Raw genomic sequence first — 16,656 nt, forward strand, 5'->3', positions numbered from 1 at the left:
TGAAAATTAGCCTATGAGATTGAGCAATACATATGGGCACATACTGATTTACACAATTCATCTTAAATGCTTGATGTTAGCTTTTGAGAAATAAGAACTTGATGTTTGGTGGTAATCACTACCACTGTAAAGATTGTGTTAAAACTATTTTTGTCCTTAATAAAAATAAACCTCAATTATATCAAGCAGTTCTCTTCATCGACATACTTATAGAAGTGTAACATAGAATGCTATGCATGCAACTGGTAACACATTTTAAAATTGTCTATTTAATTAGTTGTTATGGAGCAACAGAAATACATTTTTATGTTCATTATCTGATGTATATCTACTGTGCCCATCTTAGTGTGTAATGACCTACCTTTGAAGCTCCTTTAATGTTAATTACTATGAAATTACCTTGTGATACAAGAGTATACCCTTTTAAGTTTCTTGGCCTTTCTCTTTTCTCATATTTCATTGCTGAGCCTTTGCCCTCTCACTCCAGCACACAGTCAGCTGGCACATGATGGGATGATGTCGCTGAAACATGAAGCTCTGGCTTTTTAGAATCCGATTGAATCTCAAAGACTGGGAGGGGGAACAGATCAAAATGTGACAAATGCTGAGAGGGGAAGAAAGAGAGGGAGAAAGACTACAGAGAGCATTAAATTTGGATGTAATTTGCCCACACTTCCAATCCCAGACACTTTTATTTAACAGATACAGACAGCATTAAATGGATGCTGCTAATATATAAGTATTAAGGTTCCTATTTCTTTTTACTTTCTTATAATGTTTTACAAATGAAAGCAATTTCCAAATCGAATAGGTTTAATACTTTGAGACAAAACTGAACTGACTACAAACTCTAAAAACTCTGAAAGCTAAATCGCCTGTCAATCAGTTTAGTCAGACCTAATGTGGTACATTTTTCTGTGTGAAAGATTAGCCAAGTGACAGTGGATAGTCATTAAGATTTTATGTGTACTCCACGATGTGACACTTTTGTCTGTGTGTCTCTGCCAGCTCATAAACACTAATGCAGACCCTGACTTACAACGACAACAAAATGACCTTTTCTATGCTGCCTTAAGGCTGGTCAATGGAACTTAGCATGGGCAAGTTGGGAATTTTTGTGGTTTTTATTTTACTGGGACAGATATCAGCCATAGCCAGAGGTAAGACAATACTGGCTGTTCATGTTGTCTGTTGGTATGACAATGAAAATTTTACACACTCATCTTATACATGTTGCTTTAACAAATGCTTCTCATGTTAGGGAGAAAAAAAGAGGACCAAAGGGAAGAGATTTTGAAAGAGTTGGTGGAGATATGGAGAAATGGTGGAGGCTGGAACCCTCACAAAGTAAAGCCACCACCAGAAAGACGACAAGATCAACAAATTAATTCTATAATGAGCAGCATAATGGGAGGTCTCAAGTTTCTAGGTTTTATGCCAAAGTGAAGTACAGGTCTGCCGTCTCTAAACAAATCCTTTAATCGAAACAGACTCTCAGAATTCCTTTATAACATCTCCATGTACCTCCAAGAGATGAGCATGGAGTTAGATGATCAGCAGCAACCATTTGGTGATGACCAGTTTTGGGAGAACCTACTTTATTCTTTGCTTCAAACTGGAAGAGAAACATCACTTGGACTATGGGATGGGGAAGCTCCTCCGCGACCCACTTTCAGGCTTCAGGATCTGTTTCTGTCCCTCAGGGGCAGCCCACATTGGGATGGGCTTCTAGGGTGAAAGCATTTTGACCCTTACTGAGCGGCAGCCGCAAAAAACCATCTTGACTTTTGTTTCCCAGAACTGGAAGACCATCAGTGCTTTGCTCGAAACGGTTCTTCAAGCTCTGGTCAGTGGGACCTATGGCCAAGCCGTTGCAGGTTTGCAGGGTTTCATCTGTGTCCTGAAAGGACGAAATGATTGTGCCTTCAACCTGAGATGGCTGCAGCAGCTCCTTAGCTTTATGGAGACCAGGAACTGGAAACCTGTAGTCAGTGTACATCCTTTAAGTGTGGAAAACAATCAAAGAGATACTGCCCCCTCTACAGGACGTTTTAAGACCTTCCTTGTGCCACCTGAGGTGCTATTTGAGGAGCAACACTTGTGGAATCAAACAGGTGCTGATTCCGAGAGCCTTTCTTCTATGCAAGCACTGCTTCTCCAAGCTTTATCAAGGTCAAATGCAGGAGAAAGGGCAGTACAGTTCACAGAGTGTAATCCTTCACTCCTGCAGGGCTTGGATAACCTCAGACGTGGATTCCTGCACAATGTTGGCCGCAGTGTGTATGGTAATCTGAGAAGAAAAGTGCTGCATATGACCAAGACTCTGCTGGATGACGTAAGCTGCATGATGGGAGAACCACAATACAGTCACCATGGAAGATGCTCTGTAGGCAAGTAGTAATACTGCTTCATTTTCAGCCTTGAAACAGACTCTTAACACAACTACACTTAATGGGTTAGCTGCAAGTTGTCTTGTGAGAATCATTTGCTACTTATGATAGAACTTGTTTGACTTATGGTGGAGGATACAGAGTGAAAGAAATCATCCACTGTGATGGCCCACTATTAAAATCACAACGAACATGTTAGTTATTAACCAGATATTTGTTACTCTAAATCCCATAGCCTGGATAATCTCCTCTTTCTTTTATGTTGGTAACATACACCCCTGGCATTATGTGCACAGATATGCCATTACATCAAAGCCAACTGTATAATACAGTAGCTGGCTCACCATTTTCCTCAATGAATCAACATTGTTCTGTGATTATATGTGATTTTTTTTATCAATAAACTATTAACCCAGAAATGTTCCGTTCACTTTTGTTTCTTTGTAAAAGTGACCTCAGGCAATTAATTTTATGGTAAGTGTAATGGGAAACAGTGGGACATCTCAAACTTATTTAAAATTGTATAATAAACATACTTGGAAATTAACAGTCTTGTTTTCCTCTTTGTACAGGGGAATTAGACACAATTTGACATGGATTGCTCAAGTAATGGGCTTCAGCTCAGAAGGTTTGGCCAGCAGGCCATCTTTCGTGTCCTGCCCCTCTCAGGAGAAAAAAAGGACTTCGAAACATCAGCCCTCATCTAGAACATCTAGACTATACCAGCTCCAGACAAATGTCCATGAGCAGAGTGATTTGGACCTCTTACCCTCAGCAGAGACTCTGGAAGCTGCCTGTAATGCCTCAATCCCTGGTCTCATGGGGGTTTCAAATTGTACCATTTTCCTTTATTGTAATCTCTTTGAGGGAAAGGATGACTCACAGGACCCTGAAGTCAGCCATTTTGAGACAGACCTGCAGGCAACCTGCTCTGATGCAGCTTGGTACCTCTCTGCAGCAGAAGACGATTTTCTTTGGGTTCATGTTTGTAGTGAATATTTTGCTCATGAGTTCAACAAAACTGTCTGTGCTAACTCTACATTCTGGCTTCAACATGCCTATCAGGTACAATGTGTTACTGTTAGCTATATTTTCAGACAATAATTATGTTTTCTGTAATAGTGATTCTCTATGGTGTGCTTCTTTAAAATCTTCTCAGGTAGAAGCTTCTAAGGATTACCAGTACCTCAACCAGACAAGCATTGATGACCTCTGTCTTCAGCTCTCTAAGGATGTTTCCAGGGAAACTCCTACAGATGCCACTGAGGATTGCTTAGCACTGCTGAGCAGCAAAACTTTAACTGTCCAAGATTTCAGAAGATGTTTTCTGCCCAATGAAACAGCCCTAATTGCCTCTTTGTGTGGTAACGAGTCATCTCAATCACCCAAAGATGGAAGCTGGGCAGCAGAATACTGCTCTAAGGTCATCCCTAATCACACTTACAGTGACTTCGAAGACAGGCCCTGTGACTACACAAACTGGGAGATTGAAAATTGTATTAACTCCACAGCCCTTGAGCTTTGCAGCAGTAAAGCAGGCCTGAATGATTACATTTGCAAAAATACCACACTGTACCTCATGCTAGTTCACAAGCATCCTTCATTTTTAGAATACTGTTTGAACTCTGAAGGGAAGCAAGGCAGAACGTGTGTCCTAAAGCAACTCTTTGACATGCTGCCAGCCCCCTATGATTATGACACCTCTCAGCTTTGGGTCAAACCTTGCCCATTCTGCAGGAAGCCATTCATATGCTTACTCTATGTCAAGGAGTAGTGAATGAACGCACAGGTCGGTTAGCTGCAGTGAGCTATTTGCTTCGAGTGTTGGATTTTATGGTTGGGATCTCAGCAGGTTTGGAAGAGGGAGAAAGGGAGGTGCGTCAGGGCCTAGGCCAGGCCATTCTTCTTTCTAGCCTCCAAGACAATGCTTCTTTCTGGGCTACTCTAAGGCCTGATGCATCCATAAGTGTACTCCGCACTGTTGGTGTCTTCCTCAAGAGAGAGCAAAACTATTCGCTAAAGGAAGACCTTTTTACCTGTTTCAGTGTATGTCAAGCATTTATTTACATGTTGCTTTTCTACTCACTTTAAGCAAATACTTGTTAAATTACACTTAAAAAAGTAAAATATATTAAAATGTAATAATGTTTGATGCATTCAATTTCAAAGGCTTTTCTCCCTAGCAGCCTGTCCTGTGGGACCTCATTCAGAAGGAGGGCAACTCTTCCGCTTTAAGATTTCTAATGCAGGTATAACCCATTCTCTCTGACCGAAGTTTACATCCAGCTTCAACAGGTAGTTTTGGCTGGTGAAAAGCATAGCTATGCTGGTCCACCAGCTAGATCAGCAAGCAACTGGAACTAACCAGCATAAACCAGCCTAGACCAGCATGAGGAATGCATGCTGGTTAAGCTGGTTTTTTTTTTTGTAGCCCCAACAAATAAAATATATTTATTATTTGGCATATTGATTTGTCATCATCTCTAACGATGTGACTGATACTCTTCAAGGAGTACCTACAGATGCCTAGAGAAAGTATTCGCACCTTCGTACTGTCAGCAGAAAAAGACGCTGTGAAAAGATTCCTTTCCCATGTTCATCAGAGTTGGGATCAGCTTCAAGTGGAAACAACACAGGTAAACAAATGACATCCTAAGTACTCTGTGATTTAGGTAATTTTAGGTGATGTGGATTCAGACGGTAATTAAATTACCACACTACCTTGGTGTTTGTCAAAAAACAGTAGGTAATTTGGCTGGGAATTTCCTCGAGGGAGGTGGGAGAAAAACACCAACATTTCGGATTCAGATAGCAATATAATCATTGACTACCCCCTGTAAATCCTGGAATAACCCAATGTAAAATAATTGCCATCCGAATAGGACTTTAGAGTGCCTACAGACTAAAGTTTACACTGCATCAGAGAAAGCAGCAAATCCATTGTTTTCAAAGAGTATGTTGTGTTGGAAGGATGTAGAGAGGAAACACAAGTGTTTGCAAAAGTGACACTCGTTCATGTGACTAAGAGTTTAGAAAATGCAAAGCTGTGCTGCAATGTAACTAGACCAGGGCTATTCAACTTCACTGGCAAGTGGGCCAGATGGTAAAAATCTTCAGAAAATGCAATGCAAATAAGAATATTTAGTTATATCAGATATCAAGTTATAGGAGACCTATAATATTTGTTCACTATATAAATAAATAAATTTTTTGTATAATGAAAAAAATAGCAGGAAAATTCCAGCAGGAAATTCTAAATAAATAAATAAATACAGTAATAAATAAAATATTTTTTTTAAGCTCTTTCAAAATTGGTCCATAACAGAGAGAGTAAATCAGATTGATATTATATTTTTTATTGAACAATAACTTGTGAATTTTGTTATAGATGATTTAAACTTTTGACATTTCAAATCGAATGATTTCTTGACCAAATTAATGAATAGGACTATTCTGTTTTTCCGAACTCATGCTGATCAGTTGTCCATGATTTAAGTTCTTTAAACTTCTCATTCCATCAAAATTATTATTTGTAGCATAACCTCTGAAAGTGTTCCTCCACGAGACGCTGAAAAAATAGAGACATGGCGCAATGTCTCTTGCTAGAGCAAGTTTACATAGGAAAACTATTGGAAAAACAGCGAGAATAGACACAAACAGCGTGAACAGACACAAAATGCATTCAATGTAAACAGCCCCCAAAACAACGGACAACCTCAGGCAGGCCACTGAACATTTCAAACTGGCTAGATTTGTCCAGTGGGCTGCCAGTTGAATATGCCTGCAATAGACCAATAAGAATATTTGAGTAGTAGGTCCAGTTGTACTTTCAGGTAATCAATTTTCTGTTTTTCTCAATTTCAAAGTGACGTGGCTCTGTCGACACCCTCAAAACGCATTTCCGTTTGTCAAACACTCAGAGCTTTGTATAATGGGTGTATGTGTCTTTAAGAGTACATTTGGTAACGCTTTACAATAAGGTTCCATTTGTTAACATTAGTTAACATGAACTAACAATGAACAATGCTTTTACAGCATTTATAAATCTAGGTTAATGTTAATATCAATGTACGCTAATACATTGGTAAAATCAAAGGTTGTATATGATAACATTATTTAATGCACTATAAACGAACATGAACTAACAAGTAACAATTGTATTTTTATTAACTATTATATTATATTAATATACAAATATATTGTTCATTGTTAGCTCATGATACCTAATGCAGTAAGTAATGTTAACGAATGGAATCTTTTTGTAAAGTGTTAGTGTACATACATACATACATTAAAACAAATAAATGGTATAATTTACTGGTCTCTCTAAAGGAACAAGAGGCCATGGAGACCATGACAGCTGCTTTCATCCACAAGTTTCCTCATGTCACACCTGTACTCTTCATCGACCTTTCTCAGTTTATACCATACATGTCTGTCTCTGACATTATGACATTTCAAGCCTCGCTGATGGCCAATGAAAGTGTGTAAGTGGATTGTATTGAAACCATATTTTTTGTATACAGTCCTCTATGTCCACAAAATTCCATTCTCCAAATTCTTGTTCACTCACTCCAGACTGATGGCAATTAGTGATCACAGCTCTGAGATGAAGTCTCCACAGAAACAAGCCTTTGTAAAACGGCTGTTGCAATCCAGCTTAACTGGAGAAGTTCTTTCATGGTCTCCATACTTCCTTAGCTCCATTTTGCCCCTACTGCCCTATCCCCCAGTTAGTCACTTTCTGCAACTCACATCTCAGCAAGTAAGTAATGCCTCAGTATGTGAATCCCGCTTTTTGTACTTGTCACACAACAAAAGTAATGTTTGAGTGTGTGCCCTACACAGCGTACTCCCTTAATGGAGATGCTGGGAAATAGCAGTTTGGATGCTACAAGGGGGCGCCATGTACTTCGTACTGTCTTCAACACGGGGAAAAACCTCTCAAGCGACAACATAATGAGGTACAACTCAAGTTCAGCCTCAAGTTTTACCTCATTTGACACAAAGGAAAAATACAAGAGAAGACACTATGTTTCTCACAACAGGTTGGAGTTCTCATATGTTACCTGAATTCAGACGACTTGCAACAGTTATTGTCTTCGTCAACTCTCTCATCAACAATGTGGGAAGAGCTGGCACAATGTGTAACAGAGGGACATGTTAGTGGAAGTGGCAGAGTGAGTCTATCTTCTGAATATCTTACCATTTTCTAAGCAGACATTGCATATTAATATTCTATGTCTTATTCACAAAGAGTTTTTATTTCCGCAGCTGTCGCATTGGCTTGGAATGGTCCTTAAACCTTTAAATGCCAGTGTTTTATCAGCTTCAGAAATGGCCTCATTACATGGTATGCTGCCACAAATTGGTGCTTCATTCTTGGAGCCACTGTCCTCAGTTATTGGATCTTGTAACTCTGCCGATCTTGTAAGTATGCCAACTTTCCCACCTGCACAGGTAATCACAGTAGAATGATATTCCAAGTTGTGGGCAATCGTATACAGCATAACTTTACAAATGTTGACACATTTTTCCATTACTTTCAATGCAGGCTTTCCAGATACTGAACAAAATAGCAGAGGAAACAAATGTAAGCTGTTGTAAATTGGAGTCAAATTTATGATACAGATCTTCAGTGAGTCTCATATTCATGGTCTCCATCCTTTTTAGTTAAGTGCCAACATGCTCTGCAGATTGAAGCCATTGTTCCCAGGTCTGGGGCCGTCTTTCTTGAAAAAGCTGGTTATACCAGAGTCTGCTGGTATGCTTGATTGTCGCTGTTGGTGTTCACTGCTTTTTGACCTACAGCCTGCTCTTCGTACTATGGTACATTTTGGCCCACCTTTCTATTGATATTTATTCCTACTAAATGTTTTTGTATCTGTATGCTAATACATGCTGTTTTTCTAAAGGCTCTGGAACACAGATCTTCAAATAAAAATCTGCAATTGCAGTGTCTTCTACCTTCTGTCTCCTTAAAGAAATTAATGTCAGATCTAAATCCTGAGACAGTCCTTCATCACATATCTCTGTATAAGAATTTGCCCTGGTCTCATCAACAGGTACATTACATACTTATTGTTACTGTAATGCTTTAGCAAGCTTGCATATTTTCCTGCTCACAAACTTAACAGAACTCTATTTGTATGTTGCTAAGCTATATAGGGCTTAAAATGTTCAGAAGCAGACACTTTTCAAGCCATCATCTGACACTATCCAGGTGCATCAGTACTGTATATTAGTTAATGTTTAGTTTCAGATTTGGAATACAATGAATAATACAAAAATCAGATTACATCTATTTTTTGATTGCTTCATTCTTAATGTAAAAAAGAGAATTTGGAAGCATAACATTTTTTATGGTTTTTTTGAGTAGTGGACACATCATACTTTACATTCAGTACCCCGTACTGGACCGGCTAGACATGTCTGATCTCAAGTTCTTTCGCAGATTATTTGTTTTGCTTCGAAGGAGTCTTTCAGTAAATTAATAATCTGAGCCCCTCAACTGCCATCAAGCAAATTGATCTTAATGTAGTACACTAGCCCTCACCAAATAATATTAATTAATAATAACCCACTTTAAAGAGAATTTGTCTCAACCAAACGTGTATCAGATACAACCTTAAGGGCTATCCAGTTTCCAGACTCACTTGTTGTTTGTGACACAACAGGCTCAAATGCTGTTCAAAATGATTCATCAGACCGTAAACATCACAAGAGACTCAATAATGTAAGTGGTATTAGGATTACCATACTTTATGATTGACACTTGTGATAGTATGTCCCTGCTAAAAAGAACAGCATAGCTGGTCACCAGCATATGCTATGTTTAGATGCTGGTCCACCGTGATGGTTTGCAGCTTCACCAGATAGACCATACTGGTCCCCATTTTCCCCCAACATTATTATAGAGGAAATATTGTCTTCCACCCAAATTTAGACCCAATGTGCCGCATTCCACACAAGCGGCACCATACGATAAAAGTTCATGCCTTGAAAATCGCCCACACTGTGCTTTTGACATCACATTCCTTTCTGTACTTAGGCTGCCAAGATACAACAACAACAACAACAACAAAAATTTTAATTTGGGTCTCAATACTGTTGTGCATGCACACAACTGTAGTTCCTGCTTTAGCCACAGGGGGCAGTTTGGTAATTTGTAATAAACAGATTGATTCAATCTTGATTTTCCTATGAAGTCAGTCCATTTTCCCCAGTGGACCAGCTAACTAAACCAGCATAAACATGCAATTACCCGCACAGAACCAGATGCTGGTCTAAGATAGTCTGTTCAGCAGGTCTCGTAATAGCCTGCCATGTTATTAATAACATTCTTTGCCAATGAAGAAATGTAGGTTGTATTGCAGGTGGCATGAGCTGTGAATGACTGATACACTGGGTAAATTAATCAGGCTCCACTGAATTGTTGGAGTTTATCACCAAGTTACCAGGAGGAATTAGACCAGCTTTGGTAAGAATAAAAGATAATATAATTTAGCCTACTTTTCACTTTTAACAGCACTTGAGTTTTTTATACTTTGATTAATCAACAATGTGCAGTAATATAACTGTATACTATAGTCAAATTGTTTAACATTGCATACAACACTTTAAATAATGTGCCTTACTTGTAGTGCCTTACATTATCAAGTTCCTATAGCTCAATTGGTAGAGTATGGCATTAGCAATGCCAATGTCAAGGGATTGATTCCCAGGCAACACACAAACTGAAACCATGAATGTACCATAAGTTGCTTTGTATAAAGTATCTGCCAAATGCATAAATGTAATCTAAATGTTTCAACAGAGGAAATGCATTGTGAGAGAAATTAGGAAACGGCCAGACATTGATTTAAATTATTTGGACCCCTCATTTGCAGCAAGACTACCGTAAGATCACAGTTTGACTCCAAGTCTCATTTTACCAATCTTTTACTTGCAGTGTACTTACTTAATGTTGAATTTTGTCTCACAGACTGACCATGTTGGAGCACCTGTCTAACTCCTCACTCATAAGAATACTGGACCATGTTCGACAACACTTTATTGATTTTCTTCAACTACCACGACACAAGCAAATGGCTTTGGCTGAGAAAGCTATCGAAGTACTTGTAAGAATGAAATGGAAATTAATTTTGAAATCCATTTTAGTCTAATTTGTATTATACATCATCCAATGATTATCTCATCCAATAATGTTTTGGTGGAGTTTCTATACACACATCAACATCAACTTTTTTTCATGCTCTTCTATCTCCATTGAAGGGAATATCGGAAGATGACCTCACTGGAGCCTCCATGGACATGCTTGGTCCTCTTCTGCCCTTCCTGGATAGGGATGTTTTAGCTCATGTCGACAGAGAGGCTCTGAAACTGCGACTAGAGGAGTTGAAACAGTATTGCCTGCCCTCTGACTCCTTCAGACAAATATCAGCTTTGCTAACAGGGAGTAACATGATGGGGTGAGACAAAGTAGTTCTCTGTCCTGATTCTGCTTGAACCTACGGAAAGCTTAATTGAGAGTTTTGTTTCCTCGTTGTGCAAGCATGGCCCTTTTGTTTCTGACAGAGAACCGAAAACATGGAAGGTTGGAGATGTTGAACAAGTGGGTAGACTTGTGTTCGTGCTTTCACCTCAACAGATAAGATCACTACCACTGGTAAGGGAAACATAGACATTTCATTAAATTAAAGCTCAGTTTGTTGCAGGGTATCCTTATGGAGAATTTCTTCATTTTTCTATCAAGGATGATTTAGGTAAAGACATAGTCGAGCAAGTTCTTCAGAGTCAGTGGCTTTGGAAAGACAGTGAATTAGGTAAAGCTTGTTTGGACCAGAAAGGACTACGAGAGAAGATCAAAAGCCTCATACAAAGGATTGTGAAAGGTCGATGGTGGATGAGAAGGGGTGGGACATGTGTGCTGAATTTAGTTACAGAATCCATCAGGTGTGAGAACGTCTTTAGTAGGTAAATCATATGTATTTCCTTACTAGGCCCTGTCCCAAGCTGTGCAGATATTAAAGGGACGTTTCCCTCTGCCTGAAGGGCCTATCAGCTTAATCGAATGAATAGGAGAGAGCTGAAAGCTTGTGTTGAATTCATGGGTCAGGATGACACACTTGATGCCGAGCAGCGTGAAGCACTTTGGAGTGAACTCAGACCAGTTAAGCCACTACTACTTGTGCAAATGTTGTTGTTCAACAATTAACGAATGGGTTACAAGGTAATCTTATACAATAACATTACCTTTTAGGTTCATAAGCCAGTGAGGCAGCTCAAACCAGAACAGGTGTTGGAACTAGGATGTATAGTGACTGAGATGGGGGAAAGAGAGCTACAGGCTGCCAACTTTTCCAATCTGGCTGTTGTGGCCTATCTTGTAAGCCTCAATGGGTGGAGCACAAAAAAGTAAGTTCTATAGATTATCTAATTAAATTAGCCATATGGCATAAAGGAGGACTAGACATCACTTGTTGTTTTTTTCGTTTATAGATGACAGCAGCGGTTCTTGGCATAATGAGGCGACTTAAACGTAAGCCTGAAGAACTTGGTGTGGTGGAGCTTGTTTCCCTTGGACATCTGCTTTGCGGCTTTAATTCTTTGGAAATTTCCCGTCTAGACCCTTTCAATTTGAGGTCAGGGGAGAAGTCACCTCAAAAGCCTTGAATCCATTGTGCTGTAGTACCTCTTATTCTGGTACATATCTGTATTGCATTTCTGTCCATTAGTGTGGCAACTTTGTTTCTGGGGGAGATGCTACTGCCATGTTCTGAGCTACAGACCGAAGCGCTGACATCACGCCTATCCAATCCCCTGGGCTTTGGTCCAGTCAGCAGCTGGGGCTCTGAGGTCTTCACTGAGATTGGGACTTTGGCAGGTACTAGAGGTTCAGTTTCAATCAGGTTATCAGACAATATACACACACACATCAAAATGGGCAAGCTCTGAAAAGGACTAAGAAAAACTGATTCCCTGTTCTCAGCTGGGCTTGAGGACATGGCATCGACAACAGCAGCAATAGCCCTAATACATCCAAGAAAATTGTCTGTGAGTGATAAGTAATTGTAGTGACCTTGAATGGGCTATTTTCTTTCTCTCTGGACATTTACACTGTCAACCAGCATAACAGCAATACCATGTGAGACATTTTTTTATGCATCCAAGTTTGGACAACAAAACCTGAGTCATAATATAATACAGTGTAGATGCCTGACCAACGACTTGTTTCAGCTCATGATTTCAGTGCCATCAAGTTTTTGAGAATGTTGACCCCATATTGTCAATTTCATCAGACATTTCTCTAATTAAAGGTGGTATTTAGTGCCACTCAGCTGTCATGGCTGAGTTCTGAACAGGCGTGTGCCGTGACAGAGGAGCAGTGGGCGGAACTAGACAATGAGCAAAGACAAGCGCTTGGCATGGCACAGTATGAAGATGACCTCATGCTTGGACACAGAGGTAAACAGTACTGCTCTGGTCCTTCAAACCATTCTTCTTATACAAGACCAGCTTTAACTCCTCTCTTGTAGTTATTTGGATTCTTAAAGGGATAGTTCACCCAAAAAGGAACATTATTTCATCATTTACTTACCCTCATGCCATCCCAGATGTGTATGACTTCTGCTAAACACAAATAAATTTTTTTAGAAGAATATCTCAGCTCTGTAGGTCCATAAAATTCAAGTAAATGGTGATCAGGCCTTTGAAGCTCCAAAAAGGATATAAGCATAAAAGTCATCCATATGACTCCAGTGGTTTAAAGACCTTTTTCACTGTACATCTTGCCAATGTAGTCTCTAGGCACAAGCTCAAATTCAAGTTCGATGACACTTTCTAGTGCTTGACGCATGCGCAGAACGCTAGATGGAACTGTAGGAAGTGTAATCAAGCTTGAAATCATGATCGCCAAGTTACTATTTTGTCTGTTCTCACCCAAAACAAACTGGTTTAACGACTGGAGTCTGATGGATTATGTTTATGCTGACTTTATGTCCTTTATGGAGCTTCAAATGCCTGATCACCATTTACTTGCATTGTATGGACAAACAGAGCTGAGATATTCTTCTAAAAATCTTTGTTTGTATTCTGCAGAAGAAAGTAAGTCACACACATCTTAGATGGCAAGAGGGTGAGTAAATGATGAGAGAATTTTCATTTTTGGGTGAACTAACCCTTTGACTCCTCTATACTCAAATAGGCTTTGGTAGCAAGAAATTTAATCTTTTGCGCTGTGAGAAATCTGTCATTGTACAATGAAATATATTTGTCTTCACAGGCAGGAACCAGGCTCCATCAGTACAGTTTGCCAACAGCTTCGCAGAGTATTTATTACTTTTTGTCTGTATATTGTGGAATCTATTATAAAGATTATAACCTTTAGTTATTTATTTGTTCCTCTTAATTGCATTCTTCCATTTTTTATTAAATGTCAACTCATAAACAACATGGGGACTGTCATTGTCAAAGGTGTTATACTCACAAATAAACACTTTAGAGGTAATGCATTGTTTAAAGACACTGGAAAAGGAGCAGTAGTTGGACCTGCACACACACATTCACTCAGGTATTGCTCAAATAAACAAACAAGTTTCGTTCTGTGGTTCATACGGAAATGCATTTTTGGGTTTATGTCTGATACTTGCAAGTTAATATGGTCCCTCCTTCCATAATTGCAGACATCTAACTTTTGGTTTAAGGAAAATCTTTTAAAATCATGTTTTCATGTACATTTCATTGTAATACAGTGAACTACAAACTGCCTATCATTTTCATAATGAGTTTTCAGTAATGCCTTTCATGAGGACTACTGACCGCATACGCTGTAACAAATAAAACATTGATTGACCTCTGCTCATCAAATCAATGATGCTTGAATATCACCACAATCACAGCCAAGAAGAGAAATAATGAAATGTTTTGAAACACGATCCAAGCTGACGCGAGCATAATGAGTTTGGGCTTCGGGAGCTTCATTGTGTGGATCATTAAGTCAGCTGTGGGAAGATGCTGGTAATCTAATTGATGAGAGAGAGGACACGTTTACCCGCCTCATTTGAATTCCAGTCTGAAGGTCGGCCTTCTTTCATCGTACACGAAGAAAGGTAAGAAAGACGGCGGTTTTTTTCTTCTTCTTCTTTTTAATTTTTTTTTTTTTTTGTTTTTTTAAAAAAAAGAACATATATAACAAATTAATATTATTAAAATAACGCACAGATGTTAAAATATTTTATTTCCATAATCTTTCCTGTCCACACGCCTCTTCCAACATCCCATCTCGGCAACTTGTGTATCATCTAAAATACTGAGTTCTGTGCGATACCAGCCCTGGTACCTCGGCAGGGGCGTAGCACCAAATTTTGGGCCCTGGGTACAAACCATCTTGCTGGGCCCCCATACCAAATATGTATGTATAGAAAACTGACTTCTAAGGGGCCCCCCCTGCCTCGGGCCCTGGGTACTCGGTACCCTTTACCCCCCCAGTCCGACGCCCCTGTACCTCGGTATCGATATTGCAACATATAAATAATAATAATAATTAAGAAATCCACAAGATGTTTGATCATATTACACAGAAAATTATTAACTGCATAAAGCCGTATAGATAAAAATAGTCTTTTCTGTTTTAATTTATCTGGATTCCATGTTAAATGTTTTAATTAAATGTTATGATGAAATTGTGTTTAAGCGAATACATACTGAACAGCTTTGATCAAATCAAAATATAATAATTTATAAATAAATATTTTTGGTAAAAAAGCAAATAGAGCTTTACAGTATTAATGAAAACATTAAATAAAAACAATCCGATTACCTGAGGCTGCCATGGCTGACTCACAACATGTTAATATTCAGTACTGGTATTCAGCTTTTGTAATATTGCTTACAGATATAATTTGAATATTACACTTTTATACAGTAGTAATATTTTTCTGTCGTAATGTCTTTAATTTCACACATCCAGTGAAATAAAGCTCTAATTTCAGCGGGACATTTATTTTGAAAGACCTTTGAAGTTCTTTCTGTTTTTGAATCATTCGTTATATTAAACTTCCTGTGACTGGCAAGCTGAAATCGCTGCTGAAAAATGTAATTTGAGAATTCACAGCCGTTTGTTCACTAAACACTCTGTGGCTCTGCAGATGGATACTATTGGACACACTGCATGAAAATCAAGCAGTGGTAGTGTGTATTTATTGTCTGTGTGTGTGTGTGTGTGTGTGTGTGTGTGTGTGTGTGTGTGTGTGTGTGTGTGTGTGTGTGTGTGTGTGTGTGTTAAATGATGTCATCCTTCTGCTGTTTAAAGATCCCACTTTACCATATCAAGACATTTTTCAGTTATTATTTTCAAATAGTCTTTGATTTAACCTCAAAACTGCAACTTTACATTACATTACATTTTGGGGATATTATTTTATACTTATTATTTTTTTATTATTATTATTTTAACTGTTTCAAAGTCTTCCAAAGGTATGTTTAGAATCCAGATTGCTAAATACATTATATGAAAGTAATGGGAAAAATGCATTTTGGAATTATTTGAAGAACCAATGTTGAAATTTTAAAGGAACAGTCTTGAAACGGTATGTTTTGTTGAAATAAAACCAGTTTAGTGTTTTTTTAAGTGATTTAATAATTTTACTGACTCGATATTATATGCAAAACTTTTAATGGGTGAAACAGTGCCTTTAAGAAACGGTATGTTTTGTTTTCAAATAAAACCAATTTAGAGTTTTTTAAGATTATTTAAAGGTGCACTAAAGGTGATTAAAAAAGCTTTACTCCACAAGAAATTAAGTTATTTTGAAACATATGTATAAAATTTTGACTAATGTCATGAGATGAGATATCCAGTCATATCAGTAAAGTTATAAAAGCTGTTTTATTCTACATGTAGAGGGTACATGTAGCAATCACATGCCCAACCAAATAATCTCAGTAACTGCCTTGTTATTGGACACTTTCACTCTTGGATTAAATTAATCTCCTCTGACTGTGAATAGTGGGTTTCTACAATGGCATCTGTATGCAAAATGATTGTGATTGAATCACGCTGCATCCACTCCTCTAGGTGTCTGTGTAAGTCCAAGATGACAAATTCAATGCTCAAAGTTAAATGACTAAAAATGCTTTTATTTGAACAATTTAAACTGAGGTCAACATATAAATGAAAACTATATTACTATATGCTCCGGGCTGCCTCCCTCACTGGACTCACTGCAGTTTGCATACCACAACAACCACTCCACTGATGATGCCA

At 38.5% G+C, this 16,656-nt stretch overlaps 1 protein-coding gene across 1 annotated transcript; it reads left to right on the plus strand.

The window, feature by feature from the left end:
• The first annotated feature begins 1,096 nt into the window (after positions 1–1,096).
• Positions 1,097–13,795, plus strand: LOC127652807 (stereocilin). Its single transcript, XM_052139204.1, is given in 29 exon segments — positions 1,097–1,160; positions 1,262–1,733; positions 1,735–2,394; positions 2,841–2,864; positions 2,963–3,455; positions 3,550–4,111; positions 4,114–4,436; positions 4,577–4,639; positions 4,901–5,053; positions 6,723–6,877; positions 6,969–7,155; positions 7,239–7,354; positions 7,438–7,570; positions 7,665–7,850; positions 7,945–7,983; positions 9,068–9,126; positions 9,747–9,870; positions 10,207–10,289; positions 10,375–10,510; positions 10,665–10,861; positions 10,968–11,058; positions 11,146–11,305; positions 11,393–11,562; positions 11,653–11,811; positions 11,892–12,034; positions 12,128–12,276; positions 12,382–12,446; positions 12,710–12,857; positions 13,675–13,795. Coding segments are annotated over 29 exon segments (5,403 nt in total). The 3' UTR covers positions 13,764–13,795.
• The last annotated feature ends 2,861 nt before the right edge of the window (positions 13,796–16,656 follow it).

This window comes from Xyrauchen texanus, chromosome 2, assembly GCF_025860055.1.
Source record: "Xyrauchen texanus isolate HMW12.3.18 chromosome 2, RBS_HiC_50CHRs, whole genome shotgun sequence".
Taxonomy (NCBI): domain Eukaryota; kingdom Metazoa; phylum Chordata; class Actinopteri; order Cypriniformes; family Catostomidae; genus Xyrauchen; species Xyrauchen texanus.